The sequence below is a fragment of the Hyla sarda genome, chromosome 5, assembly GCF_029499605.1.
Source record: "Hyla sarda isolate aHylSar1 chromosome 5, aHylSar1.hap1, whole genome shotgun sequence".
In the NCBI taxonomy this organism is placed as follows: Eukaryota; Metazoa; Chordata; class Amphibia; order Anura; family Hylidae; genus Hyla; species Hyla sarda.
In genome coordinates, this window is record NC_079193.1 from 227,864,261 (window position 1) to 227,886,040 (window position 21,780).

Here is a 21,780-nt window from a genome sequence, read left to right on the forward strand (position 1 = left end):
GAGTTTGGTAACAAACCCAGTGTTTTGCAACCAGTGTGCCTTCAGCTGTTGCAAAAGCTACAACCCCCAGCATGTAAGGACAGCGGAAGGGCATGCTGGGTGTTGTAGTTATGCAACAGCTGGAGGCATACTACTTTGGCTGGGGATTGTAGTTATGCAACAGCTGGAGACACACTGGTTTGCTACTTAACTCAGTGTGCCTTCAGCTGTTGCAAAACTACAACTCTCAGCAGTCACCGACAGCCAACGGGCATGCTGGGAGTTGTAGTTATGCAACCACCAGATGCACCACTACAACTCCCAGCATGCACTTTAGCTGATTGTGCAAGCTGGGAGTTGTAGTTATACAACAGCTGAAGGTACACTTTTCCATAGAAAGAATGTACCTCCAGCTGTTGCAAAACTACAAGTCCCAGCATGCCCATAAGGGAATGCTGGGAGTTGTGGTGGTCTGCCTCCTGCTGTTGCATAACTACAGCTCCCAGCATGCCCTTTTTGCATGCTGGGAGCTGTTGCTAAGCAACAGCAGGAGGCTGTCACTCACCTCCAACGATCCTCGCCACACAGGTCAGCCCCTCGTCGTCGCCGCCGCTGCTCCTGGGGCCCCGATCCCAACATTGACGCCGGGGATCGGGGTCCCCAGCACCTGGGGTGCACGTCCTGCACCCGCTCACGTCCTCCGGAAGAGGGGCGGAGCGGGTTGCGGGAGTGACATCCGCAGCAGGCGCCCTGATTGGATTACCGGCCGACGAATCAGGGCGATCGTGAGGTGGCACCAGTGCCACCTCAACCCTGCTGGGTCTGGCTGTTCGGGGCCGTCTCTGACGGCCCCGATCAGCCAGTAATTCCGGGTCATCGGGTCACTGGAGACCCCATTGACCCGGAATCCGCCGCAGATCGCTGTACTGAATTGTCCAGCGATCTGCGGCCATCGCCGACATGGGGGGTCATAATGACCCCCCTGGGCGATATGCCCCGATGCCTGCTGAACGATTTCAGCAGGCATCGGGCACCGGCTCCGCTCCAGATGGTTGCGGGGGGCCGGTAAAACACATGACGTTCTCATACGTTATGTGTCCTTAAGGACTCGGAAATGGAGACGTATGAGAACGTCATGTGTCCTTAAGGGGTTAATAAAGGGTTAGGATTTGTTCCTACGTATGAACTTGATAAATTTGACTTAAAAATTAAATTTTTTAAATTTTGTAGAAGTATAAGGTTGAAGATGTTTTTCTACAATGTGAATAAAACAGGAAGAGATATATCGAATTAAATTCCTCTGTCTCTGAGAGAACGCAGTCAGTTTGATTCCAATGTGAACTGCCCACTAATGGAAAGCTTCCAGAAAGCTGTAATAAATGAGAAATTGGATAAAGTAAGTTCTATATCTCCCTCTAATTTAACACTTTTAGAAACAAAGAGCTCTTACAATATCTAATTAAAGAAGATCGGGTAGTAATAAAGAAAGCAGATAAAGGGAGAGGGGGAGTCAGTTTTATGGGACAAACAAATGTGTGCATATTATATATATATATATATATATATGGCTCAAAAAACTGCAGGAAGAGAAAGTAAATAGAAAGTTAAGGGGATCCTACTTCTATATTCAGAATTAGCTTGAAGAAGCTTTAGAGATGGGTAATTATTAATCAATGCACAATGTATATTTGCATCAATAATACCCATGTTCGCCCATTATGTATTTGCTGCCCAAGGTCCATAAAGATATGGAGTCTCCCCCGGGTAGACTCCATTCTTTATCCACTGGCGGTATATGTTGATAGTTTTTTGCAGAAAAATGTGCAATGTCTGAAGTAGTGATCGACCGATTATCGGTATGGCCGATATTATCGGCCTATAATCACGATTTTGGGCATTATCGATATCGGCAATTATCTTGCCGATAAGCCGATAATGCCCCGCCCCCCTGCACCGCGACCGCCACCCCCTCGACCCGCCGCACCCCCCACCGTGATGCTAGGCGGTATACCGGTATGGATTTTTCCCCATACCGCTATACCGGTCGGGCCCCTCCCCCACCCTCCGAGTGAATAAAAAAAATTAAACTTACCCGTAATGGGGGTGGTCCAGGCCATCCTTCCTTCATGTAGTGTCCGGGGGCGTTCCAGGTGGAGGGTGGTCCGGTCCGGGCTGTCCTTCTTCTCCGGCGGTCATCTTCTCCACTCCGGGCAGGCTCCGGCCTAGTACGCTGCATAGACGCCGCTACGCCGTGACGTCGGGTGCGTCGCTGCGCACGGGCGACACTGCGCAGCGACGTCTATGCAGCGTACTAGGCCGGAGCCTGCCCGGAGTGGAGAAGATGACCGCCGGAGAAGAAGGACAGCCCGGACCGGACCACCCTCCACCTGGAACGCCCCCGGACACTACAGGAACGATGGATGGATGGCCCGGAGCACCCTGGCAGGTAGGGGAGAGAAGCGGGTGGTGGCGGCGGCGGCCTATGGCCCCGCAAAAGCAACTGCAGATCATTGATTTAAAGCGCCCGCTTTAAATCAATGATCTGCAGCGGTGTCGCAGGGGGTTAAATAGCCGATAACTTATACCGGAATATCGGTATAAGTTATCGGCTATCGGCCCTAAAAAAAACGATATCGGTCGATCCCTAGTCTGAAGAACTGTCTACGTGATACAAATGAATTTTTGGATGGCATAGAGGACGTTCAAGTTACTGAAACCATGTGGTTATGTGCATTAGATATAAAAAGCTTATATACGAATATCCAGACAAATGAGGGGCTAATGGCAGTGAAAGAAGAATTGTGTAAAGATGCCACACTTGATAATTCAAAAATTAGGTTTTAGATGTGGAAGTTTATAAAGGAGGGGACGAGACTTGTGTCTACTCTTTATAAAAAAAATAAAAAAAATAAAAAGAGGCAGATAGAAATAATTTGCTGTCTAGAAAAAGCTGCCATGCACCACAAACATTTAAAGGGATTCACAAGAGTCAGTTTATAAGGGTCAGGAGAATATGCAGCTCAGAAGAAGAGTATATCAAAAACAAAGAAATGCTGATTAACCCCTTCAGGACCAAGCCCATTTTGGCCTTAAGGACCGGAGCGTTTTTTGAACATCTGACCACTGTCACTTTAAACATTAATAACTCTGGAATGCTTTTAGTTGTCATTCTGATTCCGAGACTGTTTTTTCGTGACATATTCTACTTTAACACAGTGGTAAAATTTTGTGGTAACTTGCATCCTTTCTTGGTGAAAAATCCCAAAATTTCATGAAAAAAATAGAAAATTTGGCATTTTTCAAACTTTGAAGCTCTCTGCTTGTAAGGAAAATGGATATTCCAAATATTTTTTTTTTTATTATTCACATATACAATATGCCTACTTTATGTTTGCATCATAAAATTGATGAGTTTTTACTTTTGGAAGACACCAGAGGGCTTCAAAGTTCAGCAGCAATTTTCCAATTTTTCACAAAATTTTCAAACTCGCTATTTTTCAGGGACCAGTTCAGGTTTGAAGTGGATTTGAAGGGTCTTCATATTAGAAATACCCCATAAAAGACCCCATTATAAAAACTACAGCCCCCAAAGTATTCAAAATGACATTCAGTCAGTGTTTTAACCCTTTAGGTGTTTCACAGGAATAGCAGCAAACTGAACGAGAAAATTCAAAATCTTCATTTGTTACACTCGCATTTTCTTGTAGACCCAATTTTTGAATTTTTGCAAGAGGTAAAAGGAGAAAATTTTTACTTGTATTTGTAGCCCAATTTCTCTCGAGTAAGCACATACCTCATATGTAAATGTTAATTGTTCGGCGGGCGCAGTAGAGGGCTCAGAAGCGAAGGAGCGACAAGGGGATTTTGGAGAGAACATTTTTCTGAAATGGTTTTTGTCACTTTTAGGAAGCCCCTAGGGTGTCAAACCAGCAAAAAAAAAAAAAAAAAAAACACATGGCATACCATTTTGGAAACTAGACCCCTTGGGGAACATAACAAGGGGTAAAGTGAACCTTAATACCCCACAGGGGTTTCATGACTTTTGCAAATGTAAAAAAACAAAAAAAAATTTACCTAAAATGCTTGTTTTCCCAAAAATTTTACATTTTTGAAAAGGGTAATAGCAGAAAATACCCCCCAAAATTTGAAGCCCAATTTCTCCCGATTCAGAAAACACCCCATATGGGGGTAAAAAGTGCTCTGTTGGCGCACTACAGGTCTCAGAAGAGAAGGAGTCACATTTTGGCTTTTTGGAAGCAAATTTTGCTCTGGGGGCATGCCTCATTTAGGAAGCCCCTGTGGTGCCAGGACAGCAAAAAAAACACATGGCATTACATTTTGGAAACTAGACCCCTCGGGGAACGTAACAGTGTTACAGTGAGTTCTTACACCTCACAGGTTTTTTGAACAGTGGGCCATAAAAGTGAAAAATTTGATTTTTTTTTGCACTATATTGATAGTTTTACCCCAAATGTTTCATTTTCACATTGGGTAATAGGGCAAAAGGCCCCCAAAATTTGTAGAACAACTTCGTCTGAGAAAAAAAATACCCCATATGTGGATGTAAATTGCTCTGTGGACACACTGCAATGCTCAGAATGGAAGGAGTGAAAATTTTGTTGAAATTGAAGTTGGGGGTCATGTGCATTTATAAAGCCCCCAACAGCAAAAAAAAAAAAAAAAAAAAAAAAAAAAAAAAAACTTTTGTGACACCATTTTACAAACTACACCCCTCAATGAACATAACAAGGGGTACAGTGGGAAATAACACCTCACAGGTTTTTTGAAAAGTGGGCCTAAATTGAAAAATTAGATTTTTTTACACTAAAATGCTGGGGTTACCCAATTAACATTTTCACAAGGGGTAATATGAGGAATTGGGTTACACATTTTGGAGGGCTTTTTCTCCTGACTATGGAAATACATCCACATATGGGGTAACGTGCTGGACGGGCGCACAACAAGGCTCAGAAGTCATAGAGGTCACTTTGTATTTGTGGCCTATGGCATATCAGTAGCTGACGGTTACATACATTCCGAGGAAAATACAAAAATGAAGCACCCACATGTGACACTATTACAGAAAGTACCCGCCCTGAGGAATGGGTATAGGGGTAAAGAGGACATATCTAATGCACAGGTGTTTCCTATATTTATTTTCCAGGAATGGATGATGGGTAGCTTTTGAAAATTGCAATTTTCAACCTATGCTCTGCTTCATCTTTCTGGGAACAACTAACATGTGACTCCGAATTGTCGCCTGGAAATACGACAGAGCTCAGCGAGAACTCTTCACATTTGAGGCAGATGTTTGTTACGGACCTAACAGTTACATACATTCAGAGGAAAATACAAGAAAGGAACACCCACATGTGAGATTATTACAAACAGTACACCCCCTAGGGAAGGTGTATAGGGTGAAGTGGAGATTTGGAACAGACGGGTGTTCCCTTCATTTATTTTCCAGGAATGGATAAAGAGTACTATGGGGGGGGGGAAGAAAATTGCAATTTTAGAACTGATATGCCAATTATTTTCCCAGAATGATGACCCAGAGTACAGCCAAAAGTAAAAAGGATGCCCGCCCCAAACCCTATACTCTGAATCATCATTCTGGGAAGGGGATGTGTGGGGCCGTCCCTATTCTGTTACCTCAAATGTGCAACCCGGTCAGGTGGGGAGAGAGAGCGTTGCGCATTTGAGGCAACTGCAAACCTCCAATGCTGTTGACTCTGTGTCCCATGACCCATTTTTTAGGGGGAAGAGAAAAAAAAAAAAAAAAAAAAAAAAAAAAAAGATATTGGGGGTATGCAGAAAAAGGTTTTTTTTTTGTAATTTTTTATTTTTTTTGGAAGATTTGGAAGACAATGTACCCTGGACTGGTACATTGGAGTCGAATTGTGGGTAATGAAAATAAGGGCAAATGACGGAAAATTTAGTACTCCATGGAAGTGTGATACTCCCTGAAGCAGCCTATGCAGAGGTCCGGATGATCGGGGCAAGTGTCGCATTGAGTGGTGGTGTCCTTCCGAATCCCCCTCTTGCGACATACTCTGCATTTCGATCCAGGGACCTGAAGTTCCAGAGGTGCTCTGACCCGCTTTTTGGCGGTCACCATAGATGAGGGCCTTTAGAACTTCCTCTTGGAACTCCAGGTATGTCCCTGTGTTGCCAGCGTTCTTGTACAGTACAAAAGAGTTGTACATGGCAACCTGTATCATGTAGACCGCAACTTTTTTGTACCATATCTTTGTTTTCCGCATGGCATTATATGGCTTGAGGACTTGATCAGAAAGATCAACTCCCCCCATATACCGATTGTAGTCTAGAATACAATCGGGCTTGAGGACCGGTCCCACGGTACCTCGCACAGGGACAGGAGTGCTGCTATTCCCATGAATTGTGGTGAGCATAAGGACATCCCTCTTGTCCTTATACCGGACCAACAACAGGTTCTCATGGGAAAAGGCACGGGACTCACCCCGGGGGATAGGAAGGAAGGCCTCTTTGATTCTTCCGGACTGTCCCACAAGCGAGCGTGGATCTGGCGGCGAGGGATGTGAAGAGAGGGATACTAGTATAAAAGTTATCCACGTAAAGGTGATAACCTTTATCTAGCAATGGGTGCAAAAGGCCCCAAACGATTTTCCCGCTAACACCCAGAGTGGGGGAACAATCTGGGGGTTCAATGCAGGAATCTCGTCCCTCATACACCATAAACTTGCAAGTGTACCCGGAGGTACTCTCGCAAAGTTTATATATCTTCACGCCATACCGCGCTCGCTTGGTAGGGATGTATTGCCGGAAGCTGAGTCTCCCCTTAAAGCTGATGAGCGACTCATCAATAGCGACCTCCCTTCCACTCCAATATTGCCTGACACTGGGTTTTTTAACTAGACCCATATGCAGCACGAGGCCCCAAAAGGTCCTCATTTCGGCTGCATCGACTCGAGTCCAGCCGCCGGGTCTAGCTAAAAGTGAGCCCGGGTTAGCGGCGACGAACTGTTGGGCGTACAGATTCGTCTGTGTAACCATTAGATTAACAAAGTCGTCACTGAAAAAAATGACCGAAAAAGTCCTTTTCAGTGAACCCGGCGATGTTAATCTTGATTCCTGAGTCGCCAACAAACTCAGGAATCACGGGCTCGTGGTCCACTGGCTCAGCCCAGTCAAGTTCTCCAGTACGAGGTACCAGTGACCTTGGCAGGGGGGCTTCACTAGTGTGAGCACCAGGGGGACTCATACTAGCATGGGGCACAGGGTCAAGGGCAGAGGAGGTTTGCGGCTCCGCCGCCTTGGTGGCTCATCATCTGAACTAGATGATAAGGAGGACGATGAAATAAGGAAGGTGGGGTCTTCATCGTCCTCTGAGCCGCTCTCGGTGTCGGAGGCAATTATGGCATATGCCTCCTCCGCCGAAAATGCTCTGCGGGCCATTTCCCTACTCTAATGGGGATACGGGGGTGTGTGTGTGGGGGGGGGAAACTTTATTGGTGTGTGTGCTGCGTGTGGTGTGGTGCGATACTACCTCCCTAACCCGCCCTAACCTAACCTAACCCGCCCTAACAGAAAAAAATATAAAATAAAAAGGGGACTTTTAAAAAAAAAATAAGGGGGACTTCTAGCGCAAAAAAAACCCTGCGCAAAAAAATAAGCGTTTATCTAATCAGTGGTGTGCGCACTGATTAGCGCTTGTGGCGGCAGGGGGCGCAGAAGTCAGAGGGGGGTCCGGCCACTCAGCCCAGAACAGTGGCTGGTGGCTTGTACTCAGACCCCCACACAAAAAACCCGAAAAATAAAATAAAAAAACGCTTAACCCGGAAAAAAATGCACCCGCCTGAACAAAAAAAAAAAAAAAAAAAAAACGCTGATCAGTGATAAATCACTGACAGCGGTGGGACAGGCTGCACACACAGGTTTGGTCCGTCCACACAGTACACGCCTGCTACTGGTGGCACGGAACGCCAATGGGTGCAAAAAAAAATAAAAATACGCGTTAACCGAAAAAAGTGCCTTTACCACAAAAAAAAAAACGATCATCAGTGATACATCACTGACAGCGGTGAGGCACGCCGCACACACAGGTAAGGTCCGGCCACACAGTACACACCTGCTACTGGTGGCACGGACCGCCTATGGGTGCAAAAAAAGCGCTAGAAAACACGTAAAAAAGCGTCGTCACCACAAAAAAAAAACACTGATCAGTACTACGGGACTGATCAGCGGCGGGTGGGCTTTAACAAATGGTGGCGGACCGCTCTTTTATAACTAAGAGGGTCCGCACACACGCTTAGGGAAAAAAGAAAAAAAAAAAAAAGGCTGGGGGCAGACCGCGGCGACCCAGGAGGGCCGGGGTCACGCAGCTAAAGGTGCTACGGACCCACGGACACCCACTGAGGTACGCCGAAAAAAAATTAAAAAAAAAATAAATAAAAAAATACTTTTTTTTTTAACCCTAACCTGTCCCTACCTAAATCTAAAGCTATCCCTGGGGATTTCTGTGCCAAGGGGCCACAGAAAGGGGGCAAGGGGCACTTTTTTTTTACTGAGGGGATGGTGAGCAGCACGGGGCTCCGTCCTGCACACCAGATCTGAGTGGAATGGCGGGCAGAACGAAGCAACGTGCTCCTAGCCCCCACCATCCCCTCCCATTACATTGTGATTGGTGTGGCCACTTTGGCCACCCAATCACAACTGTACTGAGGGGGTGGCCACAATGCCAGCCCCCAGTACAGCAAGGATGGTGATTGGTGGTGTATACTACACCACCAGTCACCATCTATATCCAGGTCACAGGGTCACACGTGACCCTGAGGACCCGGAACCGCTGCAGAACGCCGGTTAGTAGTTACCGGCGTCCTGCAGCGATCGCCGGTATAGGAGGTCCTCCGGACCTCCTCCGGCACACTGCCGGGATGTCTGCTGATAGAAATCAGCAGACATCCGGCTCCGATCCCCGCCCGGCGAGCGGCGGGGAACGGAATTGCAGCGCATCGCTCATCTGAATTGATGAGCGATGTGCTGCGATCGCCGACATGGGGGGACATAATGACCCCCCTGGGCGATATGCCGGGATGCCTGCTGAACGATTTCAGCAGGCATCCGGCTCTGGTCCCCAACCGGCTAGCGGTGGGGGCCGGATTTCCCACGGGCGTATAGATACGCCCTCGGTCCTTAAGGACTCGGAATGCAGGGCGTATCCATACGCCCTATGTCCTGAAGAGGTTAAAAAAGTTGTCAAGAGAGGATATAAAGAAAACAAAGTGAGAAAAGTAGGAGAGGAGGTACAAAAAAATCCCGAGAGAACAATTGAGAGAGAAAAAAGGAAAAGGGAAAAAAAAAAAATAAATTATGATTATTTGGTGTATTTGAGTACATATGACAAACATGCCCAATTGATTAAAAACACTGAAACAACTTTGGGGTCTACTTAAAGCAGACCCGAAGTTCGGCAAAATGTTTGGGAAGATTCCTCGAAAGGTAAATTAGCCAATAGTTTGGTAAGAGCAGATATTAGAAAAAAGAAAATCTAAACAAATGTTTTTGAAATCTAAAAAACAAGGGCACGCATGCTTGTATGTTCTAGTTCTAATTGTTTCTGCATTATAAAAAGTGATCACATTGTGCACCCACTATATGGGATTAGGTTCCCCATTAGTGGTTGGTACCATTGTGAGACGAAACAAGTACCGTATTTATCGGCGTATAACACGCACTTTTTAGGCTAAAATTTTTAGCCTAAAGTCTGTGTGCGTGTTATACGCCGATACACCCCCAGGAAAGGCAGGGGGAGAGAGGCCGTCGCTGCCCGCTTCTCTCCCCCTGCCTTTCCTGGGGTCTAGAGCGCTGCTGTCGGCCCTTTTCACCCCCTGGTTATCGGCGCCGCTGCCCGTTCTGTCCCCCTGACTATCGGTGCCGGCGCCGATAGCCAGGGTGAGAGAAGCGGCGCCGACAGCCAGGGGGAGAGAAGGGGCAGCGGCACCCATTGCCGGCGCCGCTGCCCTGTTGCCTCCCCCCATCCCCGGTGGCATAATTACCTGAGTCCGGTCCGCGCTGCTCCGCTGCTCCAGGCCTCCGTTGTGCGTCCCCGGCGTCATTGCTATGCGCTGAACGGCGCGGCGCATGACGTCAGAGCGCCGCGCCGTGCATAGCAACGACGCTTGGGACGCACGACGGAGGCCTGGAGCAGCGCGGACCGGACTCAGGTAATTATGCCACCGGGGATGGGGGGAGGCAACGGGGCAGCGGCGCTGGCAATGGGTGCCGCTGCCCCTTCTCTCCCCCTGGCTGTCGGCGCCGCTTCTCTCCCCCTGGCTATCGGCGCCGGCACTGATAGTCAGGGGGACAGAACGGGCAGCGGCGCCGATAACCAGGGGGTGAAAAGGGCCGACAGCAGCGCTCTAGACCCCAGGAAAGGCAGGGGGAGAGAAGCGGGCAGCGACGGCCTCTCTCCCCCTGCCTTTCCTGGGGGTGTATCGGGGTATACATGCGCACACACGCACCCTCATTTTTTCATGGATATTTGGGTAAAAAACTTTTTTTACCCAAATATCCGTGGTAAAATGAGGGTGCGTGTTATAGGCCGGTGCGTGGTATACCCCGATAAATACGGTAGTTTACATATTAAAATGCCGTTGTGGCAGGAGATTTATGTAGGCTAAACAATGCGCTGTGTTAAATGCCGGATTGGAGAGCATCGCTCAGTAATCCGGAACGCACTCGCTGAGGCCAAGTTTCTACTTGTGTTTTTTTTTGGGGGGGGGGGGGGGGGGAATTTCAAGAAAAAGGCCAATTCTGCCGCATGGCTTTTTTTGGCCAAAAAAAGCTGCGGCCAGATGTTAGCTGTAGATCAATAATAAATCGCAAAATTCTTTTTCCACTGGGCTTTTATTTATTTTATTTTTTTATTATTTTGGCGTTTTCTCCCTTTTTTTGCGTTTTTCAACACCTTGGCGGTTTTGCAAAATTGCAGCATGTTGAGCAACTGGCTTTTTTCCCCTGAAATCATGGCGATTTTGTCCCATAGAACGGCATGTGGGTTTTAACTTTGGCGCTTTTTCAGGCGGTTCTTATTTCGTAGGGTACCATTAAAAAATTTAAAATAGATACAGTAGTGATGGAAAAAATTGTATTTAACGAAATTTATCTATAACCAAATTTTTATTAATTTTTAAACATGGATCAATTTATGTGGGCAGGCAGGGCACAAAAAATTTAGACGACAATAATAAATGTAGTGTGTGTGTTTTTCACTTTTTATTCTTTATTTTTTAGGTGGTACTACTACTCCCAGCATGGAACACACTGTTCCATGATGGGAGTAGTAATACCTGTACTAATTGACAGATCGCCCCAGGTTACGTTGCAATACTTCTGTATAATGTATACATGTGGCCAGCCGCTCTTCTATGGTCCCCTGCACTGCCGTATATATACAAACCTATTCATATTTCCCGCAGAGACACACACACACACACACACGTCAGTGCAGGGGACCATAGAAGAGCGGCCGGCTGCATCTATACATTATACAGGAGGAGGAGTGGCATATGCTGTGATTAGAGATGAGCGAACTTACAGTAAATTTGATTCGTCACGAACTTCTCGGCTCGGCAGTTGATGACTTTTCCTGCATAAATTAGTTCAGCTTTCAGGTGCTCCGATGGGCTGGAAAAGGTGGATACAGTCCTAGGAGACTCTTTCCTAGGAATGTATCCACCTTTTCCAGCGCACCGGAGCACCTGAAGGCTGAACTAATTTACGCAGGATAAGTCATCAACTGCCGAGCCGAGAAGTTTGTGACGAATCGAATTTACTGTAAGTTCGCTCATCTCTACCTGTGATCTTTCCTTAGCTGCAGGTACTACAGCTCCCAACATGGAGCAGAGCATGCTCCATGATGGGAATAGTAGTACCTGCAGTTAAGGACAGATCACAGCAGGTATCACTCCTGCAATACATAGGACGATCACTCCGCTGTGATCGTCCTATGTATTGCAGAGATGCTGAGCAGCTCTATACAGCGCTCACATCTCTGCACTATACTCCGGCCAGTGATATGAATAGAACATCACTCATTCATATTTCCCTCTGAGAGCTGTGATTGGATACAACCATCCGGCCGGAGTATAGTGCAGAGATGTGAGCGCTGTAGAGAGCCGCTCTCTGCTATATTATGGACGATCGCATCGGGTGATATGTCTAATAGTACAGGTACTACTACTCCAATCATGGAACAGTGTGTTCCATGCTGGGAGTAGTAGTAGTAGTAGTAATTTCCACACAAATGAAAAAACGCCAGATGCAGGAAATTGCACTGGTGTTTTTTCAGCCTTTTTTTCAAACCAAAAAATGCAGGACAAAAATACAAGTAGAAGCTTAGCCTAAAGCATCTGATAAAATGGACACATTTGAAGAAATCAATAAGTATGGCGAGACCGGAGTGGACGAACATTTTATCGAACAAAAACATAGAATAAGTGAACTTAAATGGATGGTCATAGAAGAAGTGCAGGGATCGACAGAGAATTAAGTAAAAAGAAGATTGTTACAGCGTGAGGTATATTGGATTGAAACATTAAATTCTGTAAATCCCAATGGCTTAAATGAATCCTGTGAGGATAGATCTGTATACTGTACCTGTAGGAGAGATCATCTTATCTACTTTTAATTAACGTAGGATTTTATCTTTACTATTCTTGTTCCTAGAAATGAGTTCTCACAAGATTGTTTTTCCTATTTAATGTGGTGATGGGAGCACGATAGGGATACTTGAAAAAGGAGGCGTGTCCTCTGAAATGTCATCAGTCAGTGTCAATGCAAGCTCCACTCTGTTCCCCTTCGTGAGAGGAAGGATCTTTGGCCGGAGGAGGCCCTGACCATGGGCTGAAAATTTCCAGCTATAAGAAGAGTGTCTAGCATGTCCGAGAAGGTGCACCTTAAGTGATATATTTTCCTGTACTACAATTTTTTTGTACTATGAAAACGGAACTGTGGATTTAAATTATTCACTGAGCAAATTAAGAAAAAGAAGTTGATTATGTGTTGCGTTCAGTTCTTTATACATAGTCGCAACGGGTGTCAGAAGTGATCCTGGTGGATCAGCTTCCGTAGCCAGGTAACCAGAGGCTGTTTGATGGTAACCATGGCCTCTAGTTACCTGGCTTCAGAAGTGGATCAGGCCTGTAAGGCTATGTTTACACGGGCATAAAATGTGCGGCTTGTCCACACGAAAAACATGTGCAGATATTCCACACATTTAATGAAACAGTCACCACTATGTTCGTTCGGAAATGCGCTGACTCAGACGCCAATGCATTTCCGAGTGGTTCTAGTGGCCACGGATTAGTCAAATGTACGGAATGTTTGCACCTGTTTTTCATGCGGACACTCTGCACATTTTACGTCCGTGTGAACATAGCCTTACACCGACAGGCCTAATAAGCTTCCGTAGCCAGGTAACCAGAGGCCATTCTGAGGACTCTGGTTGCCATGGTTACCATTGGGACACCGCAATCGCTTCTCAGGATTCCAATGGAGAACAGAGGGAGCTCCCTCCCTCTGTCATCCTGATCGATGCTGCAGCCACACTGACCACAGAATTGAAGGGGTTAACTGTCAGGATTAAAGCTCCGCTCCTGACAGTTGTGGCAGGAGCATGGCAATATGCGGCAGATAGTTACTGCTGCCGGTCTCTGCCAGCTTAGTTGCAGCGCCGGAAACAGATATATATATATATATATATATATATATATATACACACACACCCATTTGCAGCAAGGCACTGCTACAATGGATAGATAGATATAGATAGATAGATAGATAGATAGATAGATATACACACACACACACACACACCAAAAAACAGTGTGATTTAATATCTGATGTCAGCATTACAACGTTTCAACTCCTCCTGGAGCCATTTCCAAGCATTCATGCTTGGAAATGGCTCCAGGAGGAGTTGAAACGTTGTAATGCTGACATCAGATATTAAATCACACTGTTTTTTGGAGTGCTGCGCCTGTTTTTGGTTTCTGTCTATGGAGGACTTTGATCGAGTCTTTTTTTTGGACGCTGGCACCACCATTGTTTGTTGGACTAGATAAGTAGTGCTGCATTATTTTGGGACATATATATATATATATATATATATATATACACACACACACACACACACCACATCCATATGCGGTAAGGGGTTAAGAGCTGGTTTACACAAATTTAAAGACCTTTTTTCTCATCATCATCATCCTCTTCTTCATCATCATCCTCTTCCTCCTCCTCCTCCTCATCTTCTCCTTCACTTCCATTTGCAGTATCATCTTTCACTTTCTTTTCTGTTGCCTGCTCCACAGTCTCGGATTCCTCTTTATTTAGAGTATCTTCTGTATCAGCTGAAGACATGTTTTTACCTGGAAAAAAAAAAAAAAAACTTGAGTGACCGCTTCAGTGAATGTTCTGTATTTAACTAAACCTAAGACATTTTTAAGAGTATAATCCGTGACTTATTACGGGTTTCCGAGCGATGTGGCCACCCCCGCAATTGTCTGTACAGAGCCCCAGCTCTACCACAGAGGGGCACGTCACGACACCCTCTACTCTCAAAAGGTACACAGGCCGGTGTACCTCTTGACAAAACATGTTGAGGATGTCCAGAGTGAATTAGGCTTTAATATATGAAGTGCATCTACCCCACACTTGATATCCCTACACTGCAGGCACAGACACTATGGGAGAGATTTATCAAAACCTGCTCAAAGGAAAAGTTGCTGAGTTGCCCATGGTAACCAATCAGATCGCTTCTTTCATTTTGCACAGGCCTTGTTAAAAACGAAAGAAATCGGATTGGTTGCTATGGGCAATTCAGCAACTTTTCCTCTAGGCAGGTTTTGATAAATCTCCCCTTATAGGTATAACATTGTGTCACCCAGGTCAGGTGGCAAACTGCTAATTTATTACTCCTCTATGTCGGGATAGGTAGAAAGCCCTTATGTTTTAACCAGGTGAGTCAAGTAAACAATAAAGATTGGCATTTTATATGGGAAATTAATTGTATTTTTGGATCACCAATAGGTGGTATATAAGTATTGGTGTAATACAACCATATATATATTTTTTTTGTCTAGTTTTGGATATAAAATACATTAGCAGTGCCATCACACCACTGGCCCCACTGTATTTGGGTCCATCAGGCTGTGGCATTCCTTCCTTCAAAGCTAAGACATGGCTACAAAAAGCTATTGGATGGTAATGTGAACACAGTTCTAACCTGGCAATGTTTCAAAGACAGGATCTGCACACTGTACTGAAGAACACCAACACCATTCCTAGACTTTACCAGCATTAATACATTTCTTGATGTTTTCCTCAATGATATAAAGTTGATTGCTTTACCATCGAACAGTGTCCATTCATGGTTAAAACCTATTATTCCTAACAATAACAGATCCTTGCAGACAGGCTAGATCTAGCAGCAAAGCTGGGTTTGTCTGCAGCCATGCTGGGTTTCTCTTCACTAAGCCTACACATTAAGATGTTCCCAAAGGAGCACAGCCATGGTGTAATGAAATTAGTGGTGAACACAGTCCCTATAGTAATAACGACAGCTCCCAGAGGCGGGAAGTACGAGCTTATCTCCTGCACCTGACGTCTCCAGCTCTGACAAGTGACTGCCCTGTGCCCACACACTCGCCGCAGCAACCGACCTGACACGTCCATGTCAGTCAGAGCATATCCCTAAATAGATGTACGTATACATCCCCACCTGTGTACACAGGGACTATCATACTGCGCTGTCCAAAAATAGCAGCACACGATGCAACAAATGACTCGACTAGAGCCGGGCACAGCTCTCACACACGCGTTCCCGCCGGCAGCACCAGTCACAATGAGGTTTCCACAGAGCAGATCACATACTGTCCCCATAATAACCTTGTGCCCGGCAACAAACACTTAACATTACCCGTCCGGTGCCCATTTCACACACCCGATTAACATTACCCGTCCGGTGCCCATTTCACACACCCGATTAACATTACCCGTCCAGTGCCCGCCTCATATACGTAGGCCAGAGCGGCGCCATCCAGGACACTCACCCTGTGCTCGGCCGGCTTGTGAGATGGCGCAGCGGGGAAATGACAGGACTTTGGTTTAGTCGTTGAAATCGCAGGAAGCTTTTACCAGTCGTGAGGTGAAAAGCGGCTACGTGCAGCTTTTAGCTCTCGCAGAGACAGCACATACGGTGCCCGACAAGAAAACTGCTCTTAGACGGCGCCTTTATTATTTATTTATTTTTATTTAAAATGGCGGTGTAAGAGCAAAGCGGGAAAGCGACGACCAACCACAAGAGAAGAGGAGGCGCTGGGCGGGAACAGGACACAGGCTTGCGGGCGGCAGTGCTGCTGTGACAGGATAATGGGACAGGCTACCCCGGAAGAGGAGAGCGGGTTATATAAGCGCTGTCAGGGTTGTGCACCGCAGTCCTGGAGACACCGGCGGCATATGGCGGGAAATACTCGGCTTGTCTGCTCAGAATTGTGTTTACCAGGGTCGTGGTTGTTTCTATGCAGGGCAGGTGAACGGCTATACTAGCTATGACCTGTCCTGAGAGAAAGGACGAAGAGGGCGCTAGGAAACCAAGTCACTCGTATTACATCTATATCCCCTTAAGGACAGAACAAGCTTCATTTATGCATTTTTGTGTTTTCCATCCTCTATTAACAGCCATATCTATTTTAGCTTAGGTCTACACTGCATTCCTGCCACTTAATTGCATCTGTCTGCATCCCGTTAATGAAATATACTGTTATATGCATCACTAGCTTTTTGTCAGCAGCTTCACGCGTGTTAAGTTTGGGGTAACATAGATTTACTTTTTACGATCCTATAGTAATGAGGCTGCTCTGGGTAAAGTCTACAGGCATCCAACAACCCGAAACATTACATCTGCTGTTTTGTCCAATAAATCCTCCAAACCACTGAGGGTTAATTCAGGCGCAAGGAATGGAACTCGGTATATGCAGCAATGCTGGTGGATGGCTTATAGGAAAGTAGGGTCAATGTGAATAACCAAAGGTCATTTATTTCAGAACAACGCGTTTCAATGCCAGAGCAGGCGTCTTCCTCAGGTTCATAACAACAATACAATTGCATGTAATTTATACAAAAAAGTACCGTATTCCTAAGGGCAGTTGACCCACGTCATGCCGCAAAACTGGGATCCAGGAGCGGGGCGGAAGCCACGTACGCCACAAGAACAGGGCGGAAGCCACGTCACACCACTAACCTGGACACCCAGGGGAAGGGCGGAAGTGAATCAAAAAGACCGAAGGAACAAAACCAACAAAATAATGTAAGTAAAAACATACAAATATATATTAAAAAGCAATAATATAGTAATATAGGACAGGTATGTGAAAAAATAATTCAATGCAGCTATGTGTTTTCAATGGTCTCATTTAGTCCATCCGGGTGCAAGCATTTCAATTTATAAATCCAATAGGATTCTTTGTTTATTAATTTTTGAAAACGATTATGTGTGTCTACCGGTATTTTATCTATAATAATTAGTTTTAAAAGATCTTGGTTCTTATCATGTAATTGTGCAAAACGACGCGATACACTATTGTGTCATTTTGCACAATTACATAAGAACCAAGATCTCTTAAAACTAATTATTATAGATAAAATACCGGTAGACACACAATCGTTTTCAAAAATTAATAAACAAAGAATCCTATTGGATTTATAAATTGAAATGCTTACACCCGGATGGACTAAATGAGACCATTGAAAACACATTATAGCTGCATTGAATTATTTTTTTCACATACCTGTCCTATATTATTACTATATTATTGCTTTTTACCGTAATATATATTTGTATGTTTTTACTTACATTATTTTGTTGGTTTTGTTCCTTCGGTCTTTTTGATTCACTTCCGCCCTTCCCCTGGGTGTCCAGGTTAGTGGTGTGACGTGACTTCTGCCCTGCTCTTGTGGCGTACGCGGCTTCCGCCCCGCTCCTGGATCCCAGTTTTGCGGCATGACGTGGGTCAACTGCCCTTAGGAATACGGTACTTTTTTGTATAAATTACATGTAATTGTATTGTTATGAACCTGAGGAAGATGCCTGCTCTGGCGTTGAAACGAGTTGTTCTGAAATAAATGACCTTTGGTTATTCACATTGACCCTACTTTCCTATAAGCCATCCACCAGCATTGCTGCATATACCTAGTTCCATTGCTTGCGCCTGAATTAACCCTCAGTGGTTTGGAGGATTTATTGGATTACTGAACACCACGAGGTGGTGGAGAGGGACCGGCTGCACTTTGGACACATTTCTATACACGATCACCAGAGTTGTGCCTGCTTGTCAGGACAACTCCTTGGGTAAGCTCAATTTATTATTATATGCGGATCCTACCCATCGTTTATTGCACTACGGAGCACTCTCTGTGTTTTTTTGTATCTGCTGTTTTGTGGAATTGAAGATCAACATCCTTTGAGGTCTTTTACTGAGTCTGCGTGCAGGGGAACCCACCTTCTCGCGCTGCTTATGTACTGCCAACAATCCTATCTCGACCTCCTATCCCAACCATCCCGTCCTTCTATCTCCTATCCCAACCTCCTATCCTTATCTTCCTGTCCTATCGCAACCTCCTATTTCGACCTGCTATCCCGACCGCCCATCCCGTCCTCATATCCCAACCTTTAATATGTGTACCAGGTATTGAAATATCTCTAGCCATACGGAAGTTATTTGGGAACATACATTTCCCATTGATTTGCATGGGACTTTAAACAAAAACCCTGACCCTCACAAATGGGGGTAGTTAAGGGTTAAGTTAACTATCCTCTATTTTAAAGGGGTACTCCGGTGAAAACCTTTTTTTCTTTTAAATCAACTGGTGGCAGAAAGTTAAACATATTTGTAAATTACTTCTATTAAAAAAATCTTAATCCTTCCTGTACTTATTAGCTGCTGAATACTACAGAGGAATTTTTTTTTCTTTTTGGAATGCTCTCTGATGACATCACGAGCACAGTTCTCTCTGCTGACGTTATTATAATAATAACGCTTTATTTATTGTTGTCCTTAGTGGGATTTGAACCCAAGTCCCCAGCACTGCAAGGCAGCAGTACTAACCACTGAGCCGCCATGCTGCCCTTAGCATACATCTACTATGCATGGTTGCTAAAATGGACAGAGATGTCAGCAGAGAGCACTGTGCTCGTGATGTCATCAGTGTTCCAAAAAGAAAGGAATTTCCTCTGTAGCATTCAGCAGCTAATAAGTACTGGAAGGATTAAGATTTGTTAATAGAAGTAATATACAAATATATTTAACTTTCTGTCACCAGTTGATTTAAAAGAAAAAAGTTTTTCACCGGAGTACCCCTTTAACCGCTTAAGGACCAGGCGATTTTACACCTTAGGACCAGAGCGTTTTTTTGCACATCTGACCACTGTCACTTTAAACATTAATAACTCTGGAATGCTTTTAGTTATCATTCTGATTCCGAGATTGTTTTATCGTGACATATTCTACTTTAACATAGTGGTAAAATTTTGTGGTAACTTGCATCCTTTCTTGGTGAAAAATCCCAAAATTTGATGAAAAATTTGAAAATTTTGCATTTTTCTAACTTTGAAGCTTTCTGCTTGTAAGGAAAATGGATATTCAAAATATTTTTTTATTTTATTCACATTTCCAATATGTCTACTTTATGTTTGCATCATAAAATTGACGTGTTTTTACTTTTGGAAGACACCAGAGGGCTTCAAAGTTCAGCAGCACTTTTCCAATTTTTCACAAAATTTTGAACCTCGCTTTTTTTCAGAGACCAGTTCAGGTTTGAAGTGGATTTGAAGGGTCTTCCCATTAGAAATACCCCACAAATGACCCCATTATAAAAACTACACCCCCCAAAGTATTCAAAATGACAATCAGTAAGTGTTTTAACCCTTTAGGTGTTTCACAGGAATAGCAGCAAAGTGAAGGAGAAAATTCACAATCTTTATTTTTTACACTCGCACGTTCTTGTAAACCCAATTTTTGAATTTTTACAAGGGGTAAAAGGAGAAAATGTATACTTATATTTGTAGCCCAATTTCTCTTGAGTAAGCACATACCTCATATGTCTATGTAAAGTGTTCGGCGGGCGCAGTAGAGGGCTCAGAAGCGAAGGAGCGACAAGGGGATTTTGGAGAGTAAGTTTTTCAGAAATGGTTTTTGGGGGGCATGTTGCATTTAGGAAGCCCCTATGGTGCCAGAACAGCAAAAATAACCCACATGGCATACCATTTTGGAAACTAGACCCCTTGGGGAACGTAACAAGGAATAAAGTGAGCCTTAATACCCCACAGGTGTTTCACGACTTTTGCATACGTTAAAAAAAAAAAAAAATTTCACTAAAATGTGTTTCCCCCCAAATTTCACATTTTTGCAAGGGTTAATAGCAGAAAATACCCCCCAAAATTTGTAACCCCATCTCTTCTGAGTATGGAGGTACCCCATAAGTGGACCTGAAGTGCACTACGGGCGAACTACAATGCTCAGAAGAGGAGGAGCACCATTGAGCTTTTGGAAAGAGAATTTGTTTGGAATGGTAGTCAGGGGCCATGTGCATTTACAAAGCCCCCCGTGGTGCCAGAACAGTGGACCCCCCCCACATGTGACCCCATTTTGGAAACTACACCCCTCACAGAATTTAATAAGTGGTGCAGTGAGCATTTACACCCCACTGGCGTTTGACAGATCTTTGGAACAGTGGGCTGTGCAAATGGAAAATTAAATTTTTAATTTTCACGGATGACTGTTCCAAAAATCTGTCAGACACCTGTGGGGCGTAAATGCTCACTGTACCCCTTATTACATTACATGAGGGGTGTAGTTTCCAAAATGGGGTCACATATGGGGGGTCCATTGTTCTGGTACCATGGGGGCTTTGTAAACACAAGTGGCCTTCAATTACGGACAAATTTTCTCTTCAAAATCCCAATGGTGCTCCTTCTTCTGAGCATTTTAGTGCACCCATAGAGCACTTTACATCCACATATGGGGTATGCTCTTACTCAGAAGAAATTGGGTTACAAATTTTGGGGGGCTTTTTTTTATTTTCCCTTGTGAAAATGAAAAATTTAGGGTGACACCAGCATTTTAGTGAAGAGAAATTTTTTTTTTTTCCATTTTCCCATCCAACTTTAATGGACATTTGTCAAACACCTGTGGGGTGTTGAGGCTCACTATACCCCTTGTTACTTTCCGTGAGGGGTGTCATTTCCAAAATGGGGTCACATGTGGGTATTTATTTTTTGGGGTTTATGTCAGAACCGCTGTAAAATCAGCCACCCCTGTGCAAATTACCAATTTAGGCCTCAAATGTACATGGTGCGCTCTCACTCCTGAGCCTTGTTGTGCGTATCTCCGTACTCAGGAGAAATTGCGTTACAAATTTTGGGGGTCTTTTTTTTCCTTTTACCTCCCGTGAAAAAAAGTAAAAGGACAACACCAGCATGTTAGCGTAAAAAAAATTTTTTTTTTACACTAACAGGCTCGTGTAGACCCCAACTTTTCTTTTTCATAAGGGGTAAAAGGAAAAAAAGCCCCCAAAATTAGTAGTGCAATTTCTCTTGAGTACGGAGATACCCTATATGTGGCACTAAACTGTTTCCTTGAAATACGACAGGGCTCTGAAGTGAGAGAGCGCCATGCACATTTGAGGACTAAATTAGGGATTACACAGGGGTGGACATAGGGGTATTCTATGCCAGTGATTCCCAAACAGGGTGCCTCCAGC

At 44.7% G+C, this 21,780-nt stretch overlaps 2 protein-coding genes across 13 annotated transcripts in view; one reads left to right on the forward strand and one right to left on the reverse strand.

Annotated features, from left to right (window-relative positions):
• The window catches only part of DEK (DEK proto-oncogene), a 122,408-nt gene that overhangs the window by 67,067 nt on the left and 33,561 nt on the right, over nt 1–21,780 (reverse strand). Inside the window, exons 1-2 of one of the 10 annotated variants that reach the window (XM_056521255.1) lie at nt 16,320–16,492; nt 14,208–14,390 (exon numbers count right to left, since the gene is read on the reverse strand). In XM_056521255.1, the coding sequence (XP_056377230.1) occupies nt 14,208–14,382 (175 nt within the window). In that variant the 5' untranslated portion in view covers nt 14,383–14,390; nt 16,320–16,492. The other 9 variants (XM_056521253.1, XM_056521254.1, XM_056521258.1 and 6 more) reach the window with 9 other exon arrangements.
• Nucleotides 15,373–21,780, forward strand: part of RNF144B (ring finger protein 144B) — a 154,397-nt gene continuing 147,989 nt past the window's right edge. For all 3 annotated transcript variants that reach the window (XM_056521267.1, XM_056521269.1, XM_056521270.1), the window contains exon 1: nt 15,373–15,724. The gene's annotated coding sequence lies outside the window, so the exon portion shown is untranslated. The remainder of the gene's footprint in view (nt 15,725–21,780) is intronic.